Here is a 22,501-nt window from a genome sequence, read left to right as displayed (position 1 = left end):
CTAAGATGCCTCACCCTCCTTCTCCTCTGTGTCCCATGATGCGAGCAGCCCAGCAGGGGTGAGGAGAGTCTCACTCACCCGGCTGGGCTCGGCACCTGCAGCTCTGGATGTGGGCAGCAAAGGGCACAGGGCCAATGGCCAGGCAGGCCCGCCACTGCCTGTGAGCCGAGGCCCTGCTTTGGAGCTGAGAGGGGCGGGCACGGAACCATGCGCGGCGGGGGCTTTGCGCGCGGTCACACAGCAGCACCCCTGGCCCATTGTCAGGGGATGGGGGGTGTCCAGGCAGACACTCTCGGACGGGGACTGGGGAGACCAGGCTGAATGCTGGACCCGCCTCCTGATTGACAGGCGCCGTGGCTCCGCCCCTGCGACTGGCAAAAGTGCCGAAAGGGAGGAGGAAGAGGCACCCTTAAGGAGCTGCTTCCCCGACACTCGCGGGGGGGGTTGATTCTTTGCGCATGCGCGCATAGCGAATAAGGCGGGGCGAGAAGACGCTGGCGCCCGCGGGCTGAATGCGCACGCGCCGCCATTCCTTCCGGGAGAGTCGTTTCGCTTCACCGCTTCTACCGCGCGCACGTGTGTGTGTTTGTAGAGGAAACCGGAAGTTGCGTTTGGAAGGGGCGAGAAGCGCGGCCGTTAGGCACGCGGGTTGCAGTGGGAGAGATGGAGGTCGTCGCGCAGCTGGAGACGCTGAAGTTTGACAACGTGCCGGCTCCGGGGAGTCCCAGCGCTTTGGGGCCGCAGCTGGAGCAGGGCCCCGGCGTTAACGAGGCGCGGGAGCCCGGGGGCGGCGAGGAGCAGGGCCCCGGCGTTAACGAGGCGCGGGAGCCCGGGGGCGGCGAGGAGCAGGGCCCCGGCGTTAACGAGGCTCGGGAGCCCGGGAGCGGCGAGGAGCAGGGCCCCGGCGTTAACGAGGCGCGGGAGCCCGGGGGCGGCGAGGAGCAGGGCCCCGGCGTTAACGAGGCGCGGGAGCCCGGGGGCGGCGAGGAGCAGGGCCCCGGCGTTAACGAGGCGCGGGAGCTCGGGGGCGGCGAGGAGCAGGGCCCCGGAGTTAACGAGGAGCAGAGTCCCGAGGGCGGCGAGGCGCGGGAGCCCGGGGGCGGCGAGATGGAGGTCGTCGCGCAGCTGGAGACGCTGAAGTTTGACAACATGCTGGCTCCGGGGAGTCCCAGCGCTTTGGGACCGCAACTGGCGCAGGAGCTCGGGGGCAGCGAGGCGCGGGGCAAGGCCTCGCCCCCTGCGGCCGAAGCAGCCCATGGCGCTGAGGGCTTGCAGGAGGAGCAACCCGGGGAGACAAGCACCGACTCGGACAGGTGCGTAGCCCGTGTTAGTCCCTGTGCCGGCCGCCCACGCCCACTGCCGTGCCAAGCCCGCCACCGCTACTGGCCCTCGCCGCTCGGGTCGGGTCGCTCTTGGCAGTAGCAGCGGCGGTGGACCTGAGCACGGGTTTTGTCAGTTTCACCTTGTGCGGCTTGGGGAAGCGCTGGGCAGCAAGCAGAACCCTGGGCCTGTCAATATGCACTGTCTGGAAATTGTTATCGCCCCGTTCACGTGTATTTCAGTTGTTCTGGTTATCCCGGTGTACTCTTGTGCTTTGTCCTCCACGTTCTCACAGATATGGGATTCCCTGTGGAAAGGAGGAGATCTGAACATACATGCTGAATATGTGAAAACTCAGTTAAGAAAAAATTCAAGACAGGATGTAACTGTCTAGTGATTGGTATTAAATGGTGTTTTAAGACCAATCCTAATATCTAACTTTTGTGCAATGGAGAGGCTTTACAATGGTCCATCTAGCCTAATATCATGTCTTCTGACAGTGGCCAGTGCCAGAGTCTTCAGGAGGAATAAACAGAACAGGGTTTCACCCAGCGTTCTATTCTGTATGATCCACTCCCAGCTTCTGGCGAGCAAGTTGTGGACACTCAGAGCATGGTGTTGCACCCCTGAGCCATCTTGTCTAATAGCTGTTGATGGACGTATCCTCCATGAGTTTATATAGCTTTTTTCTGAACCCTGTTATGATTTGGACCTTTACAACATTCCACAGGGTGATGGTGTTGTGTGTGTGGTGGTTCTGTTTTAAATCTGCCACCTACTGATTTAATTGGCTGATGCTTGTCGGATTTTCTTATTTACTTTCCATACCAGTCAAGATTTTGTAGACATCTATCATCTTCCTTTAATCATCTCTTTTCCAAGCTGAAAAGTCAGTCTTTTAAACTTCTCATACCAAAGCTGTTCCATCCATCTAACCATTTTTGTTGTTCTTCACTAAACCTCTTTCGATTATAATACAGGTTGAACCTTTCTAGTCTGGCACCCTCGGGACCTGACTGGTGCCAAACCAGAGTATTTGCCAAACCACAGGAGGTCAATATTGTCTAGCAGCATTACCAATACTTTCATTGCTTACTGGACTCTTAGAAGACATTTTAGGGATTAATTAATGCTAAATACAGTCACCATTCATGGCTCTCTGTTAAACTGTATGAACCACAGGAAACTTGGCCACACCCTTGATAAAGTGGATATCTGGCTAACTAAAACCATGCTGGACCACGGATGTTGGTGGACATACAGGTTGAACCTCTTTAATCTTTTTTTTGAGATGATGTCCAGATTTGCATGCAGTATTAAAGATGTGGACATTAGGGATGTAAGAGTTTAGATGGTTCTAGTTACCAGTTAAACTCCTCCCATGGCATGGGCCTCTAGCGGGGTAAAAATTACTGTTTAAATGTCTCACTGATTAAATTGTAATCAATTAGATGGTTAGTATTTTTTAATTATTTTTACATCCCTTGTAGGCATGCCAGGTATCTATATAGAGGCATTATATTTTCTGACTTCTCTGTCCCTTTCTTAATGGTTCCTGATATTCTGTGTCTACTTGAGTTATAACTGTGCACCATAAACTTTTTGAATTGCACTGCTTCTGTGTGGAAGTCAAAGTGTTGCTTCTTACCTATGAAGTCTAATGGCTTAGGACTGGCTGCTTTAAAGACATCTTGTGCTTTGTGTACCTTTCTGACAAGGTAAATAGAGAAGCCATTTTCAGGAGGTTGTTGCTGGTTGTGAAACTTGTTCCTTATCTGTAAGAACTGGGAGTTATATTTTGCACTATGTTCTGAAAGTATCTTTTGGAGCAAACATTTGCTTGACTGGGCTAGACTTCATGTTAATGTTTTTGTTGGTTGTAGAGGAATGATGGCTGTGTTCTCTGCAGCTGATAGTTTAATAAGTGTAATGTTGTCTTATGCCTAAGTTATAGCAATAGACACTTAAAACACCTTAACACAAATTTAATTACAATAGTGCAAGCCTAGTAAAATGGGGCCTCAGTCAGGGCTATATAAACACTTGTAGACCCAATACATTTACAATCTAAGAAATATAATTGTCTTGTCCCATTGCTGGTAACTGGCCTGTTGTGCCCTTTTTTGAGTTAGGATAATAGATTTAAGTATAATCCTTATGCCTTTTATTTTACTGTAGCACAGGTGTTTTCTTATAAAAAGATATAGATGTTTATAATTGACCTGTTTTTTGTTTTATGCAGTGATACGGATTCTGATAGTTCATCTTCTGTCTCTTCATGTTCTCTTTCAACTGAATCTGCTGAAAGTGGTGGTCATCAAAATGGAAAGGATAACACATCCTACCATGTTAAAAAAAAGGATGAATTGCCTCTTGAGGTAAGTATTTATGAAAACTATCTTTCCAACTTTTTTCTGTTATCCTATTAAATATATGAAACTTAATACACTTACAGCTTTTGTGAAATTGCTTTTTAAAAAATAATTCATGTGTTTATGGCTTTTGCTTGTTAGGAAGTACTGGATTTAATGATTTAAGATTTAGTCCTAAGCGTTGCACAGAGTATGGTCCAAGAGCTGAAAATATCTGAACTTCTTGGTAAAGCAACTATGAAGTAATTAAATTCAGCCTCCTTGTAGGGAAGAAAAAGGACCTTCCCCTCCCCCCAAATGATACTAGCTACATGTTTTGTTAGTCTGTAACTGGAAAAACTTAAACAGTGAAGAGTCCAGCAGCACTTTAGAGACTAACATGGCTATCCCTCTGAAGTGTTTTTTTTTTTTTTTTTTTTTTTAACTGTTCCTCCAGCTCCTGGCATGCTACTGAACTGACTAAAAAGGGAGGCTTTTTAACTACTGTCCTTGATTGTCACCAGGTATCCCAATCAGCCTGTCTCCACTTGCTGTAGCACAGGGATTGGGGGGAGGGGGGCTGGCCTTTTTTGAGTCAAGGGCCACTGACCCACAGAAAAATCAGCTTGGGGGCCACACACAAATGAAAAGAAAACACAAAAAAACCCTCACTAGTGTGGCCCCTGACTAAGAAGGAGACAGACATTTCCCTCAGACATCTGAGCTTTTGGGGAGGGGGGCGGAATAACCTAGTGGATCTGGTGTGCTCCAGCCTCATAGTGGAGTGGCAGGGGCGGCCATAGAACCAGTGCTGGGGAAGGAGTCGCTGAGCATCAGTGGCCTGATGGAGGCAAGCCAGGGGCTGCAGGTTCCCCATGCCTATTGTAGCAGATTTTTGATTGACTCCAGGTATCTTATTTAAACTGGTGTATACCTTGTTCGTAAACAGGGCAACAGGAACTTGTTAATATACCTGCTTTCTTGTAGCAGTTTGGCTTGACCCAGTCACACTATGCATCTTTCAAAAAACAATTGTTTAAATATTAAGATAACTAATCTAATATGCCAGACAACAGCTCGGAGGTTTTCTTATTAAAGACTTAATAATGTATTGCAGTACTACTGTGATGTAAATGAGTAGTCAACTATCGGATAGTTGACACACTAGTGGACTTGTTGCTCGCCTCTTCTTCCTCCCTCTCCCCCCCGCCTCTATTAGAAGGAGGCATCAAAGAAGGTGGGGGAGATGAAAGGATGTTTCAAAGTGGCAGTGCCGTGTGGAACTAGGGACCAGACCCCAGGGTCCACGCAGCGCTGCTGCTTTGAAACTCCACGTGCTGCCTGGGACCAGCTGGAGACTCTCTTGCTGACTCCAGGCTCCATGCGGCACTGCCACTTTGAAACGTTGCAAGGAGCACAGGGCCAGTGGGGACTGCTTAAATCCCCCTCTGGCCCTGTGCTCCCCACAGCGCTTTTGCCCTTGAAGTGTAGCAACAGCGCTGGTGGGGCTGTTGCTACGCTTCAAAGGCAGAGGTGCCCTTATTGACTAATGGAATAGTCAATGCAAATTGCATTGACTGACTATTCCAGGGGTGGCCAACCCCTGGCTCTTGAAAGAAAAAATTGTGGCACCCGCACTCGTGGCTCTTAAAGGGGCAGCATGGGCAGCGTGTTTGTCTGAAAGAGACAGAGCCGGAGTCACGGGTCCCATGCAGGCTTCAAAATGGCTGCCTTAAGAGGGCAATGCCTACTCTGCTCTTAAAAGAGCAAACTGTGTTTTTTTTTTTTTTTTTTTTTCTTGATGAAACATGGTGGTGAGGGCGCTTTTTTGTTTCTCAACTTTTTTCCTTTGGCTCTTTGTGCGGTATCCACCACTATTTTGTCTCTTTATCTGTAACGGGTTGGCCACCATATTTGGCTTAGATATAATGGATATACATGCAGAAGTGCTGTACGATGCAAGTATTTTTAAAAAATCAGAAAAATAATATTCCCCAATATAATTTCAACCCTTTAATATGAACAATTTTGTTTAAATGCCATTTATTAGAATGAATTATTACTAGAATTAGCTTTTTCTTGCGATCCACAAACGTAAAATGTTTCAAATCATTTCCTTGATGGCTGGCAGGATATCTCTAACAATGAAATATTATGTTTTGAACATTACTTTTATATTAGCAGGAACTACCTACTGTGGAAGATTTGACAATAGTTCTTCCTGAGGATGTTGAGCTAAAACCCTTTGGGACAGTTTCAAGCATTCTTGAGCAGCTGGGTAAGTAAACACGAGTTCTCTTATTTTGCTTAAACGAAAATACATTTTTATATAATATGAGTTGTGTTATCAGTATTTTGAGAATAGTGTTGCTACAAATATCACATTTCTTAAGACTGTTCTGTTTCCCTTGATGAGATGCCCTTGCAGAATGAAAGGGAAAAGAGGGTAGGCATTGAATGCATTGTATTGAACAGATAAGTAATACTTGTGCTGAATGCTACTGTGTGGCTATTGGATGGGTATGTCACATGGTTTATCTGAGTAAGTGTGACAGTGTCATCAAAATCTTAATAGAATCAGCATATGTAAATGGAGAAACTGTTGGGATTTTGCAGTTCCCAGAGAGTCAGGTGCTGGGCAGAATCAAGGGTCTTCAATTCAATTCAATACGACTTTATTGAATGTGCACAAAGGGAGAGCCCCTGGTACTAAAATCAGCCAGAGCCCCTCGAGCAAGGAGCCCCTCCCCTTGCTGTTTTATAGCACATGGCAGTTACAGGTTACATAACACAAACTTCTAAACCAATCGTATTCAACCTTTCCATATATGGCTTTGTGTCACATGCTTGTACTTCTCCACTCCACATGTTGAGTTCACCCCCCTCCCCTTGGCCTTTTCTAGGCTGTTGCTAGGGTGGTGAGCCACAGCATGCTTCTTTATGCATACCTACTTTCTAAATCACATTTTGTTTAAAATGAACACATGCATGCCCTTCAGAGAATTTGAAAGACAATGGGAAATGCAGGGCTTGTCTATACTGTCAAGAATACTTATGCTGTTGGAATAAAGAGGCAGGAATCTGTGTGCGAGAAATTGTTGTGCAAGGACTTGGGGGCGGGGAGGGTCATGTTGAGGTCCTCTCCTCCCGCTACTGCTTAAGGCTGGGCTGCTTCCTGCCTCTTGCTTACAAGACAGTATGCTGATAGAGCACATGTGCGCACACATTCCCTGTGATAGTAACTCTTCCTCTTCCTCCCTGCAATGTAGTACGTCATCCTACTACATTAAAAAGCAGCTGTCAAAATAGGAGGATGACCATGGAGCACTGGGCTGGGCTTGGGAGACAGTTTAAAAGCAGGCTCCCTCCCCAAGCACTGGCTCGGAGCTGCCTGCTCTGCCCTCCCCAGTGGGGATGTAATAGTGTAGTTGATTAACCAATAAGCAAAAGCTTAGAGGTTAATGCTATAGACTACATGCATTTCCCTCTCCCTGCCAGTAAATTTTTAGCCGGCTGGCCAGTAGCCTGGTTTAGTTCTGACATGTGATGGGTCCAAGACCTATCCCTGTTTCAGCTCTGCACTTCAAGTGTATTAAGAGCCAGCTAGGTGGGCAGGCAGTCCAGCTCAGTTCTGGCTCACATTGAGTCTGGGAGCTGAGACCCCTTTAGACGGGACGACTGCCATCTTGCAATGCTGCCTCTTTCTCAGAAGCGTCAGCACATAGTGACAGGCAGCTCGTCCACAAGGGAAGCTGGTTTTTAAACTGGCTCCCCTCGCAGACCAGTTCCAACTTGGCACTCCACGCTGCTGCTGGCCCCACCTCCAGGGACTATAGACTAGAGGACTAACCGATAAAATGTCATGAGGTTACTTGACTACTGAATTAACCGATATTTAACATCGCTACTCGCCACGCTTGCGCTATGAATTTTTGATTTTTTCACTTTTTTTTTTTTTTTACTTTATTCCTGGCACTTCATCCAGGTACTGGTTGCCAATATCAGTAACCATAGGATAGAGCAGGGGTTGGCAACCTTTTCAAACCAAAGAGCCAAACTACATCAAAATTCAGAACAAGTGGTCAACAATCATAAAAGGATGCCCATTTGCATGACTGAAAATATACAACTTAGTATTATTGGTGATTGATATGTTTAATAATAGCATAAATGAAACAGTGTACTCACATTGTACTTATATTTTACTCATGTATTTTATTTAATGGTACTCCTGCTGCTGCATCTTTTTGCACATTTCTTTGAAGTTTACACTGGCTCCCTGCTATGAGGGAAGCTGGGATGGGCTGATTTGGGAATCTAGAAGAGCTGTATCAGGCTCCCTAGTAGGCCATATTTGGCTCGCGAGCCATAGATTTCTGACCCCTGGGATAGAGCATGACTGAAGTGCAGAAGTGTTACCCTTCAATCAGTGCAATAAATGTAAGCCTGGGTAGAATTGTGAAGTATGGTGGACAAAAGCATAGGTATAGACAGTATATATTAAAGGGATATTTCAAGTCCATATGGATCCTAAACTTATGAAATACTTCTGTTGCATGAGATATCACTTCCCGCAGCTCCCATTGGCCAGGAACGACAAACCATGGCCAATGAGAGCTGCATGCAGCCATATCTGTGGATGCAAGGTTAACAGCTGTCCAACAGCCTGCCAGTGGTTTACTTTGAGCTGCATGAGGCCTGTGGGTTGCCCGCCACTGGTAAAAGTTATGTCAGGAATGTGAAAAACACCCTGTGTGCCACATAAGTTAAACATGTCAATAGGAGACACTTTTCTTCCAATGTAGCTACTGAAGCTGGTTGGGAGTGGTTTAATTATGATGGGAGCGCTCCCTTCTGTTGCCATAGCATGGCTGTGGGAGATCTTACAGCAGTGCAGCTGTCTAGAGTAAGCCTGATTTTGCAGGCTTGAAAATTTGAGTCAAATTTCTAGCCATTATGGCTTCAAACGTGACCTTTCAAATGTAAACTATTGTGGGAGTGCTGTATTCCTGATCTGCAATCTGTCTTATGTAATAGTAGAGGGGAGTGAACTGGTCCATTAATCTCAGTTGTCAGTTCTGAAACATAATGGCAATGTGAGTCAGCGGTTTCAGTTATCACTTTAGCTATTAATATTTCACGTAATTTAGACAAGAAACAGGTTGCACTTCCCAAAACTGGCAATCTCTGCTCTAGCAACATCCATAGTCTGGCACGACCATGGATGATCCTGGATCAGAGAGCATTATCCAAAAGAGGGACTGGGCTGAAGCAGCAGGACAGGGGCTAGGTCTTGGTGGGAACTCTGAGCAGCCCAGAATAGTGGGGCTGGAGCCAGCAGCTGCCCCTGGTAGCTTGTGGCAGTGGTTCCCAGCTGCTGGTTCACAGACGGATGTTGGGTCACGAACTGCTGGCTGCTAGGCTACCAGGCTGCCGCACGCTCCATGCCCATGTCCGTGCCTTGACAGGCCTGTATGCAGGGGGGTGAGACGCACCTCCCCATGGTCTCTGTGCTGGTCTGGCACCCCTTCAGGCCATGGGAGAAGCCCTTGGCCACTTTGCCCCCTTTGCCTAGCTCAGCAGAGGGCAGGGACTGCTGGGGGGAGCTAGCAGACCAGCTTACAGTGATTCACTTGCCCCATGGAGTACTAGCTGCCATGGCTCTGGTCCTGTGGCTGAGTGTTTACACAGACTCCTCTCCCCCACTGTGGAGCAGTGGTGTGGCAAGGGGCAGGACAAATCCAACTGTTGCTGGGGGGGCCGTGGTAAGGCCACCAGAGGGCCCTGGCTGGTGACAGAGGCTTCCTGTGGAAATGTGAGACCTTCCCATGTGCATCCCCCAGGCCTGGAGGTGGGTGGGAACATCCTGGCTTCTCATGCTGCAGCTGCTCCTACCTTCCCCAAGGGCACCGGGTAGGCTGGAGCTGCTCTTCCCGGTTCACATGTGGGGTGTGTAGGCTGGGGGGGCCCTAGCCTCTGAGCATCTCCCTTCCTCCAGGATGGGGTCTAGTGCAGTGAGGTGGGAACAGAGGGGAATTTTGGGTGTCTTAACTTGTTTCCCTCTGGGCTGCAGGCAGAACAAAAGGCCTAGCACCATGTTAATTCCTTCATGGATTCTGATCCAGTTCTGGCTGCTAATAGTGGTACGTTTTTCCTGAAGCAGAAACTCCAGATAGTTGCATGCAAACTAGGGGAAGGCCATATTTTCTAGGCCCTTTTGTTCTAGTAGCTGAAAAATGCACAGAAGAAAGTGAGCTCAGCAGGCTGTGTTGGTGGTTAGTTCAAACTTTGTGTAACTTGATGATGAACAGTTAAATTCTCACACAGAGCACTACAGTCCTAGAGCTACAGCTGCCACATTTCACTGGGGGCAGAGTGCTAGGAACTCTGGGATATGGCTACTAATCTTGGACTTACATTGCTATGGACATACCTTCTATGTCCCAAACTGTGTGAGCCAAGGTCTTAAAAGCCACATGACACCTCATTCCTTTATTTCTTGCTGTAAATTCTCTATTCTCACATTTAGACTGCTTTTGCTTCCCAGGTATTAATAATTAATGCTCAGTCATTGAAAGTCTTGTCTCTTCCAGAGTTTCCAATTATATGTTCTTCTTTTCAGTTTTTGATGGCTGCTTCTCATCAACTCAAAATGTGTGATCTTTCCATTCCCATCTCTTCTTCCCACTCTGGCAATCTGCATATAGTGGAACAAAGTGGGTCGATAGATTGAGGCACATATGTATCATAACAACATTACTAAAATTTTCAATATTTATAAAATTGTAAACTAATTTTTAAAGTTAGAATAAATTACGCAGGTAAATACTCAACTACTGTGAAAACGTATTGTACAATAAAATCTCCATCTAAAAACGCACCTAAAGCTACCATAGAGCTGGCGGGTTGCATCAGACCACCACAGAATTTGAGTTTGTCTTGCTGCAGAGTACATGGAGGGTGGAGGTAGTCTATCATGGTGCGAAAAGGCATATATGAATGTTTTTTAGGTGTCTTCCATTGTGTGAGTTTGAACTTAGCTTCTAATATGTTTATTTACTGTTTACTTTGGCTGCTTATGAGAGCTGAAGGTAGACCTATTTCTGTACATAATCTGGGCTCAGCTAGACTACACGGAAGATTCGAAAGAGGATATGCAAATTCGAATTTCCGTATCTTACGATCTCACTTTCAAAAGTGGAGGAAAAGTGGCTTTTCGAAAAAGGGGAAGGGGGCCAAAAAAAACTCACCTTGATTACTTTGACTTTCGAATTCCACTTCCGAAAGTGAGATTGGAAGAAGTTATGCAAATTTAGTGGAATTTGCATGTCCTCTTTCGAATCTTCCGCGTAGTCTAGATGAGCCCTCAGATGCAGGAAGAGGAGTTGTCTTACCAATAAAGTTTGCAGGCATGCTATCATAAGTCAGACTAACAGTCGGAAACATTGTAATTTTAGCAATTTTAAGAAATTCGCCTGCTAGGACACTTCAGTTTCAAGTCCCAAAATGCTGAAAGATTATCAACAACACTGCTGCTTAGAACTGTTTAATGAAGTTTTGCAGAGACATTGAGTAAGAGACCACACAAATGGTGAGGGAGCAATGAACTTGCCTAATTGAGCATTGTGCTGCCTTGAGAGGGGTCAGTTTACTTTGGATTTGGATTTAGTATGCCTGGATGTTATGCCCAACAGGCCCCTGGAGTATCTGTGGGCCAGCAACTATGAACGCTGACTTCTGGTAGGATAAAGGAGTAAACCTTAAATGCTTCTCTGCAGTAATGCGACAAAAGGAAACACAGCTCTAGAACACAGTTAACTCTTTTTTTAAAAAAAAAAAAGACTAGAAAATAAACTTCCATTTTCAATGAAGATAAATTAAAAAATTTAATTAAGAATCCGTTAGACTCATTTCCTGTCTACCACATTGTGTTCATAATATAATTTCTTGCATATCTTTTTAAAAGAGTATGTCAGTTAGAACTAATACTTCATAGCAGATATTATAATGTATGAATATTAGAGAGAGCCTGTTCTGTCTGCATAGACCTCCCGCCGCAGGGGTTAGTGTCCCACAATCCTAAAGGAAATGTTATCCACTTTCAGGGAACTTTTTTCCTCATTCATTCCAGTTCTTGTACTGTTGTCTGAATTATAGTTTTTAACTATCTGATTCTAATGATTAGAAATATATAATCTTATATGTCTTTTAAGGTGGCTATATCGTTAAGAATGCTTGTTTGCTAGTACTATTGTATACTTATGCTAAACACTTCAGTACAAGGTGATGGTTTTCAGGCACATGAAGTGTACCTTATGGTATGCTCATTAAATATTCCAAGGTAGCGGAATCATAAATGTTCTAGAAGAGATTACTATAATTAGTGGGTTGTTTTGTTTTTTTTAAAAGCTACCTCTCCGTGTCTGTTCAATTATACCACTCTAGTAAGCTTCCATTAATTATGCAGTATTACAGCTCTGTCAGAAATCTAATTACTTTACGATTTATTTTTTTTAACAGCAGCACTGTGTAGAAGCAGTAAAGCTTCAATATTTATAGTGACAGAATAACATGAAGTTATAACCTTCATGCCATAATTGTTTTGGCACATCTGATCTTCCCGTCTGACAATTCTAGTACTTTGCAGGAAGGTAGGGTTACCATAATAGAGGCTATTGGGGTGACCTTTTAAAAAGGCAGGAAAAAGATAGTAGCATTATTTTTAAAAAATAGAAATGGAGATGTACTGTACTGATTTAGTAGAAACAAAATGAAGATGGGTCCAACCTGTACTGTGGATACATCTGGTATCCACCCTTGGAATCTGGCCAGTCCCAAATGAGGGAATTTGCCAGGCCAGGAGAAGTCCCCTGCTTCCGGCCCCCCAGTTCACTGCCTCTCCTTACTGCTGGCTCCAGCCACCCCATCTGTTGGGTTGCTGCGGCCCTGGCAGCCCAGGGTGCAGCATCCACAGCCTGCTACCGGTGCTGGCGCTGCTATACTGCTGGGGATCAAGTCCCTGCCCTAGTCCTGCGGGCCTCCCAGACACCAGCACTCTTCCCACTGGTGCTCAGCCAGGACTCCTTGATGTAGAACATCCATTGTCCCAGAGAGTCCTGGTTTTGGGAGGTCCAACCTGCACTGTCTTCAAAGCTTATCACTAAAAATGAAATTAAAAGAAACACCAGAAAAAAATTCCTATCCCTGGCAGTTTGGCATAGAGCCACAACCATGTCAACAGAGCACTACTTTCCTACATCCAGTCCTCCCCTCTTTCTCTCCCATGCAGCAGTTTTTTATTGCTTAACTGTTGCACATCATCTCTTCCACAAATGCTCTGGTAATCATCCACTTAACTGGGGATAAGGCAGTGCCTTTCAAATCTGCTCATACTGAGTTAGTGAGCTGTTTTCTTCACTCTTATAGCAAGAAGTGGCTATCCTGACGCCCATGGCACTTGTACATAACTGAAAACATACAAAGTTAATACATGTTCAAGTAGATGCAGCTCCACTTTGGTGCGTCTATGCTCAAGGGATTGAAGCTGGAGAGTTTTTTGCCTAGCAGTGCCAGTAGGAGGTGGCACTAACGCCTCATAGAGACTAACATAGCTTTTAAAATACTATGTTCAAATTTTATAACGTACATTATATTCTAAACCATAGTGGTAGTTGGTGATAACACCTATATTTAGATTGAAGAACACTTATAAAAGAATCATGTGATTCTTTAAAAAAAACAACAAAAAAACAACAAAAAAAAACAACACATCTACTGCCAGATGATGCAGCTGATTCTGTAGTTCAAACTCCATATAATAGGATTGTGGAAGATTGTTCTTGCTTTAAAGATATTGGACTTTTAAAATCATTATTTACAACTGTAACAAACTAACTTTATAGAGAAGCTAGCTAGTTTTGCAGTTTTTATAGGAATTGGTATGTCTTGTTTCTGTTAAATTCTGTAATACGATTTGGGCTGAGGGGAAGATGGTGGATGTTGAATGCAACTCAAATAGTGCATTATGCAATTTTGCATTTAATTTGCAATATTTACTCATTTGGATCTGGGATTTACCATGGAGATTTAGTAAAACAGTTTTTTGAACAAGCCATCAAAAAATCATGCAAAACAACCCCCTCTCCCCAACAAACCAACTCCTTTTAGCATCAAAAGACTATCACCTGCAGTCCAAGATAGGGATGTCAACATGTAGTTGATAATATGATTAACCGTTAAGTCTGGGCTTATTGATTAATCTTGTCAACTACATGCATTTCCCCGTCCTCTTGCTCCTTCTCAAGCGGGGGAAGCAGGAGCTGGTTCTGGGGTGTTGCCAGCCCCTCCCTTCCCCTCCCTCCCCCCCCCCCCCTGGCGCTGCTGCCTGTATTAGAGGCAGCAGTAGGGGGAGGCAGAGAAGTGCTCTGGACAGAGGCTGCTCCACATCTGGCAGAGCAGCCTCTGTCTGTGGGGAGCTTGTATTGGTGGCAGGCAGCTGGTCTGCGTGCAGAGCTGGTTTTTAAACTGGCTTCCCTTCTCGACCGACTCCCTCTGCTACCCAGTGTTGCTGGCTCTGACACAGAGGCAGCTGTCTGGGATGGTAAGGGGCTCCTTGGGAGCGGGGTTGGAGTGCATTGGCTCCTGGCCTCGGCCCTGAGGACTATAGAATAGTCATGTAACCACTAAGATTTCATGCAGTTACACAACTATTCAGTTACCCAATATCTAGCATCCCTAATCCAGCTCATAATTTCAGTCTTCAATGATTGCATCCCAAAATAAATCTATACCACAAACTACTTTCTCCACAAGCTTGACAGGGTCAAATGATACTTAATGATAACCAGTAATGACTTGCTTCTTTTTCCTGTGAGCCCGTGGCCCTTCACTTGAAAGCCAAGAAGCTTTCAGGGGATCCACATGAAGTTTTGGGCTAGAAAGCAAGTTTTGCCTAGTGATGATATTGCCTAGTATGTGAAGCTATTCTCTCTCTCCCCTTATACCTCCCCCCTCAATTAATTTCTTCTCGCACTGTTCTCTCAGCATGAAGTCTATTATAAATATTGGTCCTATACCTAACTTTTCCTTTTCCCTTCTTCCTGCTTAGGATCATTATCAATTTGTCATTCTTGACGTGTCACAAGGGAGGTTTTATTATATGATTTTGAAGGAGGTTTTATTATATAATCTTGAAGTTATTGTGTGCTGCAGTTTTCTTGTGTGGGTACCTTTATAAATTCATCAGCTTGCTAAAAAATGTTGATACTATAAAAGTGCTTTTTAATGTATTATGTGTATAAAGATAAAACTTCATTTGGAAAATCATTTAATGAGTATATATCTCATGACAAATGTACATCAGTGTTTTATCCATGAATGTTATCATTTAAAGTTGTTTCAAAATTAAACATGCTCTTTCTTTTCAGTCACTGCTTCTTACTAAAATAATTGGGCAAATACATTTGTAAAGGTGAATGAATTTTAAACCTTCTTGTATTTTAGTAATAATTGAATCTCTGAAAGGCCTACCTGCAGTAAATGAGGAAAGCATCATTTTTAAAGCAGATCGGCATGCAGCAGGCAAGGTGTGTAAAATACAAAAGCTATGTGTTGTATTGCAATTTGTTCTATAAAACATTTGCTAGGTTAGTTTGCTAGCTCTTTAATTTACAGTGTGACTGTTTTTGAAAACGGAAGTATGCATCTTACATTTAAGACTGTATATGTAATACTAGAATAATTAGTCATTTCTAATACTTGCAAGGAAATTTTTTTTATAAAACTGAGTTTTCAGTAAGATTCTTCAGAGGTATACTTGTAAATGAGAATTTCTTAAAGGAACACAAACATACAGTCATGGATATATGAATATTTTACTTTATCTTATGAGTTACATTTGACTCAACTATAAATGAAACATCAACGTTTGTTTTGTGCTTTTGAGAGCGTTTCTCTGCAGTCATTTTCACTATAGTCTGTTTCCTCTTGTTTATGTGGGAATTGGACAGCAGCGGGATCCCAAAAAAGGGTTTGGAAAATTACAAACATTCTTTCTTTTGTGTGTATGGCTGCACCAGGGAAGGTCTGTCCGACTTTATTTGAAACTGACTGTGTTTTGATATCTTTGTTTTAAAAAGAATTACAGGACAAGATGAGAGTTTCTGCTGTGGTTTGATTTCAGGCATGTAAATATGTTCTAAAAGCTTTTTTGGCAGTAAATGGTCATTGTGCAGGGAACTAGGAAAAGTTTGAAAAGACTAGGATCTATTTCTAAATGGAAGGAAAGGTTTGGCTGTTTTTAGATCTACGCTGCAGTCTTAACCTTGAGCTGATGTGGTGGTGGTCAAGTATAATAAGTGGTATTGGCTGATAAACATCAATTACTTTTGAAAGGTGATTTACAGAGCTTACTACTTGGAAAATTTCAAAGTTCTGCTGCGAACAATGATGGTGAGTTAAGGAATGTTCTTAAAACAGTCAGGATGCTTCTGAGTGCATCCTTCATTTTAAAAAAATGAAGTGGTGGCATCTCTTTATCAACACGTCATACTGACATTTAACAAATTAGCAAACTGTATGATTTTAGGAATGTGAGGTTTTTGTGTACTCAGGAATTATCTTCAGCTCTCCTAGAGAACATACTCCAACATTAATGAACAGCTTTTCAGAAAGTGAACACCTGGTCATAGGGAATATAATGTGATAGAATGTTTAGTAGGATTTTGTTTCCATCTGTCTGAATCAACTGCCTGTGGAATAATGAGCTATAACTCGTTCAAAGGAAGAAGAGTTTTTCCTGTGTTTTCATAAATAGAAAATTGACCTACACTTAGTATAAGATGGGCAGGGAACCTTTTTGGAGACGGGGGGGGGGGGGGAACAGAAAAATCAGTCAGGGACCGTGCACCAGTGAGAAGCAAAGAAAAAACAAAACAACAAACCCTCATTGGCTGAGAAGGATAAAGACACTCCCCACATTTCCCTTGCACACCAGAGCGTAGGGGCCCCAGGCTAGTAGATTTCGTGTGTTCTAGCCCCGTGGGAGATGGCAGGGGAGTTGGAGCTGAGTGTTAAAATGCGATTATCTGGCTAATCGTAGTCAGTACAATTTGTATTGACTAGACCAGTGTTTCCCAGATGGTGTTCCGTGGAACCCAGGGGTTCCTCGAAGTGAACATAAGGATTCCGTGAGAGAATTCCATTACCATAACATTTTGAGTTAAAAAAATATTTTTGTATACATTAAATGTGATTTTTTTAAATTATGTGCACTTAAATTAATTGTAGATCTCATGACCTTGTTTAGCATTTGTTTATTATCCTTACTTATTTGTGGTCTACTTTTTCAGCTCTATATCTAAGACTGTTATTAGGGGTTCCACAAAAGTATTTTGAGTTTAAAAGGGTTCCGTGGCCAAATGAAACTGGGAAACGCTGGACTAGATAATTAATCAATAAGCGCCTCTGCAAAGCCTCAGTGAGAGTAGCTCCAGGGGCCTACTTGAGCCGGAGCCATCCACGCTGCAGCTCTGCCTTTTAAATGTAGTAAGAGTTGCTGGACTCTTCCTACATTTAAAATGCAGAGGCGCAGCAATCGTGCTGAGTCCAGCAGCCTCCGCACACAGCCATCCCTGGCTGTGTGAACAGGGCTTGCTTGACAGAAACAGCCCCTGTCCACAGGGGGGCCCAGCTCCCCGCTGGGATCCCTGTGCACAGGGGATGCTGCTGCAAAGTATCCCCATCTCCTCCTCCCCTTCCCTCTCCTCGGATAAAGGCGGGGGGGGGGGGGGGGGGAAGCAGGTGGCACCCTGGAGATGGTGCTGGGGAGAGCTGGCATTTAAGCTGGCTCCCCCCCCAGCACTGGCTCCTTCCCCCCATTGTTGCCTATAGGCAATGTGGGGAGGGGGGAGGAGTGGGCGTGATGCAAAGAGCATGAGGCAAGTGGGCACTGCTTGAGTCCCTGCTCACCCGTGCTCCCTGCAGTACTTCTGCTCTTGTGCGTTTCTGAAGCACAAGTGCCCACAGATACTGCTATTGGTGCCATGGTGACAAGATTGGATATGGAAAAATAATAATTTTTTAGCAATGATATTTGCTGAAGAAAGACTAGAACTGTTAAACAATCCACCAAAAAAAAAATCTAATCTCAACATGCAGAAAATTATTTGTTTTTTTTAAACACAATAGTTAGTGTTGTCTTGATGATAATAATAATATTTACATCTAAAATTTCACAGTTGTCTTTCTCCTTGGCAGTATTTTTTTCAGGTAAATTGTAAAATTTTTTTTCTTCATTTCAGGTATTTGAGATATTTGGTCCTGTTTTGCATCCCTTCTATGTGTTACAGTTTAACAGCCCTGAGCATATTGAAGCAAAAGGTATTCATATCAAAGATACCGTGTATTTTGCACCGTCAGTGGAGGATTTCACGCAGTATATTTTCACAGAGAAACTAAAACAGTGAGTCTTTAACTTATTAAATTATTAATATAATATATATTGTAGCTAAACAAAGTGCAGTATTTTAAAGGACAGTAACAAAAAAAGTTACAAGTTCGGCCATACCAGCTCTGACAAAGATTAATCTCATTTTCTGTGAATGTATTTTGTAGTTGTTGATTTTGAAGACAAACACCCCCACAAAACTGATCCAGGAATACACAACCATTCTGTAAATCAGTGTTTCCCAATTTTATTTGGCCATGGAACCCTTTTAAACTTGAAAGAATTTTGTGGAACTCCTAATAGCAATCTGACATATGGAGGTACATAACAGGCAATTGAATTACTGACTGACTGCGCGCACAGCGCTGGGTAGTGACATCATCATCCCCACTCTCTAGAGAAACTGGCATTACATAGGGATACTTATTGTGGCAAAAACAAATGAAAATTGTTTTCAATTAATAAATGCTTAAATATTTATTATTTTTTTAAATCATAATGTTATAATGGAATTTTCTTGTGGGACCCTTATTTTCACTTCGCGGAATTCTGGAACACCATTTGGGAAACACTGCTGTAGGTTGTACATATAGTAATGAAAATTATTAAAAATAACAAATGTAAGCTAAGTGTTTATGAACAATTACTGAACTGTAAATTGTTAAAATAACCTAAAATACATAATCAAGTTTCCAGTCTTTCCATGTCATTTTTATCTGAAATAGTTTAATTTTATTATAACTAGTACAATTTCTGCAAAAAAAAAAATCCTTTCTTTGTAATGTATTGCATTTGTCTTCTACAAATGCACTTTCTTCTAAGAATTTATCATCCTTATAAAAATTCCTGACACTTATTTCTGATTCCAAATTGATGTTATAATATAAAATTGTCTAGCAACATGACAAAGCAGTACTTGTGCAACTGTAGTTAATATTACCCAACTCAGATTGCATACATTTGCAACAAGTGGAGAGGGGGATGGCCGTGTGTGTAATTTTAATCTACATGATTGAAAATTGGATAAATTTCACATAATTTGTTATTGTATCACTGTAAACTTATGGAAACTTCATTAGTGGCTCCATAGTTAAGGTTGAGATTCTTTTTGAAATTAAAATAATTTTATGTTTAAAGAATTCAATAAATCTCCCCAAAATTAATCTTTGGGCGCACAATACATTTTCTGAGAATTTACAAATAAATCCAAGTTAAAGTTTAATTTTCAAGTGGGTCTGCCAAGAAACTTAACACTTGCCTGACACATGGTGCTGGATCCTGAGAGCTCTTATTAACAGAACAGTTCGACCTAATCAAGCTTCCCATTTAGTCATAACTCAATTTATTGGCTACATTTCAAGAAGGATTAAAGCCACTTTTTGCCATTATTCTTTGTAACACAATGTTTCTCCTTCAGCTAGTCTTGATAAATTGTGGTATTACAGAAAACTATTAAATATCATCACCTTCTTTCAAAATGATTGATGTATAACTCACATAAACAGTGAAGTTAGTTTGCATTAAAAAGAAGTCTCTTATGAAAACGGCCACTGCTTCGTATTCCCAAACCTAGATGCCTGAGGAAAAAAATGTCACATTTTCCATTCCTCAGTATCTTGGCTTCTCATGAAGGAAAAGAAAAACAACCAAACTAGAAATCAAATGTTTTCAGAAACTAATATCTTCTCGTTTGAAACTACAACCAGTATTGAATATCAATATTTATTGTATATGTATATGAATATTGGGTACCGTATATCTGTAGGATTAATTAAAGGTACCTTAATTATGTATTTCCATAAGTTGCCATGTTCGGATTTCACTTGCATTAACTTTTACCCACTTAATGTGGCTTAACTTTGAATATCCTGGGTTTGTAATACTTGTTGCTGGGATGATTACATCTCCTAACATTTTTATCCTTTATTTACCCATGTATGTAACCTTAATAAATGAAATATTTTATCTAGGAATGTAATAAGGTTACACAATTAGGCTTTTAAAAGACATTGATGGGTGAGCACATTTGCTATGAGAAGTTATAATGGCAGATACAGTATAAAAATTAGTTCCTAACAAAGCAAATACTAGTGGTTCTTTACACAAGGTGCAATTTGATTAAAATTAGATTTTTAGAAGGTAGGAATCAAACTCACCTAGTGTTCTGAATCCCTTACATGATCTGTTAGTATACTTCAAGGAAAATTATGCTTGAAATTCAGATTTCGGAGCTAGATTTGTTTTGTTTTTTTTGCTCTTAAATATTTGGAAAGGTCATTTTTCATGATCTGTTCCATCTTGAGCAAAGGCCACCTCCTCAAATGTTAATTTTATACAGCCCAAAGCCAGAGGGAACTATTAGCTCCTCTAATCTGACTTTTCCATTAACTTTAACCCAAGTACACCTATATCTGTTTTATTCCATATCAATAATTTGTATTAATCCTTTAAGTTAAAACTCAGTTTTGAAACTAGCTAATTAACAGCTGTATAGTGAAAAAAACTTAAACAAGGAATAGTTCTGCAGCACCTTGGAGACTAACAAATGTAGATGGTATCATGAGCTTTTGTGTGCACAACCCATTTCTTCAGATGTATGGAGTAAGGCATCCAGGGTATACATAAATAGGAGCGAAAGAGGGATGGGGGAGGGAAAGAGAGGGGGAAAAAATATTGTCACTGAAAGCAGTGGTTCCCAAACATTATGGCATCACGTTCCCTTTTTAATTTTTGAGAACCCCCTCCCCCCCCCCCCCCCCACACACACACACACACACACACAGTAGCAGCAAAACTTGTTGAGCCAAAAAAAAATACCCAAACCAACTGATCGGGGTTGAAAAACAAGTTGCCCTTTTAAAAGCAGAGCAGGTATTGCCCTTTTAAGGTAGCCATTTTGAAGTCTGCCTGGGATGCTCCATCCTCCCCCTGCCCCAGCCAGCCCGAGCTGCATTTGTTCCGGTAGATGCCCGAGAGCCAAGAAAAACAGAAAATACCGGATATTTCACATGTCCAGTATTTTCTGATTTTTTTTTTAACCAAAAGGCCCGTGCTTTTTTTTTTTTTTTTTTTTTTTGAGGGGGTGGGGGGGATTGATGGGGAGAGCTGGGTTGTGCCGCTGGCTCCCCTTCTCTCCCCCCCGCCCCTCCCCCCCGGAGACTTCTCACACACACCGGCTGCGTCTAGACTGGCAAGTTTTTCCACAAAAGCATGTGCTTTTGCGGAAAAACTTGCCAACGGTCTACATTGGCCGCTTGAATTTCCGCAAGAACACTGACTTCCTACTGTCTGAAATCAGTGCTTCTTGCGGAAATGCTATGCTGCTCCTGTTGGGGCAAAAGCCCTCTTGCGCAAATACTTTTGCACAAGAGGGCCAGTGTAGACAATGTGGTATTGTTTTGCACAAAAAAGACCTGATCGCAAAAATGGCGATCAGGACTTTCTTGTGCAAAACAGCGTGTAGATTGGCACGGATGCTTTTCCGCAAAAAGTGCTTTTACGGAAAAGCGTTTGTGCCAATCTAGATGCTCTTTTCTGCAAATGCTTTTAACGGAAAAGTTTTCCGTTAAAAGCATTTGTGGAAAATCATGCCAGTCTAGACGTAGCCACCTAGTTTGGGAACCTGTGATAAATGAGGCTAATAGAGTGGGCGATAAGTACCCAGTGCTTAGCTTTTTGTGTTAGGGTATAGAATGTTGTGGCCCATCCAAGTCAGGTCTTTGTTCAGACCTTGATTACAGGTGTCAAGCTTGTGAATGAAACCAAGTTCTGCAGCGCTTCTCTCAAGCTGGTTTGTGAAATTGGCTTGTAATAATATAGTAACTTAGAGATCCGTTAATTAGTGCCCAGTCAAGTTAAAATGTTCCCCAGCAGGTTTCTGTGTGTTACCTTTTTGAATATCTGATTTGTGTCCATTAATCCTTTGTCATAGAGACTGTCCAGTTTGGCAAATGTGCATGGCAGAGGGGCATTGCTGGCACTTTATGGCAGAGAACCATAGATCACAGTGGGGGATGTGCTGTGGTATGAGCTTCCGATGTGGTGGCTTGTGGTTAGGTCATGTGACAACCCCTAATCTGAAACACACTCTTCTTAGCAATCATGCTCACTCAAGAATCCACCCATGCAATCAGTGTTGTGCCAACCCTGTCCCCGTTATCTATACAAGCAACATCATCACAGGACCCAACAACATAAGCCACCACCTTTGATGTGCACTGTACATATGCTGTGTCCCCAGCCTAAGGTAGGCGATGCTTAACGTCAGGAAAGGCAGGAGACAAGACAAAAGGGATAACTTTAAATTTTTAGAATTTAAAAGGGAAAACCCAAAATTGTAGAAGGCAAATACGTAGCTGACCCCCTCTAAAATGTTGCATTCTGG

The 22,501-nt window shown here is 42.9% G+C and overlaps 1 protein-coding gene across 2 annotated transcripts in view; it reads left to right on the top strand.

Moving 5' to 3' along the window:
- Positions 1–465: 465 nt before the first annotated feature.
- Positions 466–22,501, top strand: part of NAF1 (nuclear assembly factor 1 ribonucleoprotein) — a 35,372-nt gene continuing 13,336 nt past the window's right edge. Inside the window, exons 1-5 of one of the 2 annotated variants that reach the window (XM_075930145.1) lie at positions 466–1,313; positions 3,563–3,698; positions 5,856–5,949; positions 15,174–15,256; positions 17,972–18,132. In XM_075930145.1, coding sequence (XP_075786260.1) covers positions 664–1,313; positions 3,563–3,698; positions 5,856–5,949; positions 15,174–15,256; positions 17,972–18,132 — 1,124 coding nt within the window. In that variant the 5' untranslated portion in view covers positions 466–663. Of the gene's footprint in view, positions 1,314–3,562; positions 3,699–5,852; positions 5,950–15,173; positions 15,257–17,971; positions 18,133–22,501 lie in introns of both variants that reach the window. The other variant, XM_075930144.1, reaches the window with a different exon arrangement.

The sequence above is a fragment of the Pelodiscus sinensis genome, chromosome 5, assembly GCF_049634645.1.
Source record: "Pelodiscus sinensis isolate JC-2024 chromosome 5, ASM4963464v1, whole genome shotgun sequence".
Lineage (NCBI taxonomy): Eukaryota > Metazoa > Chordata > Testudines > Trionychidae > Pelodiscus > Pelodiscus sinensis.
Note: the sequence above shows the minus strand (reverse complement) of the source record. Positions and strands in the feature narration are given on the sequence as shown.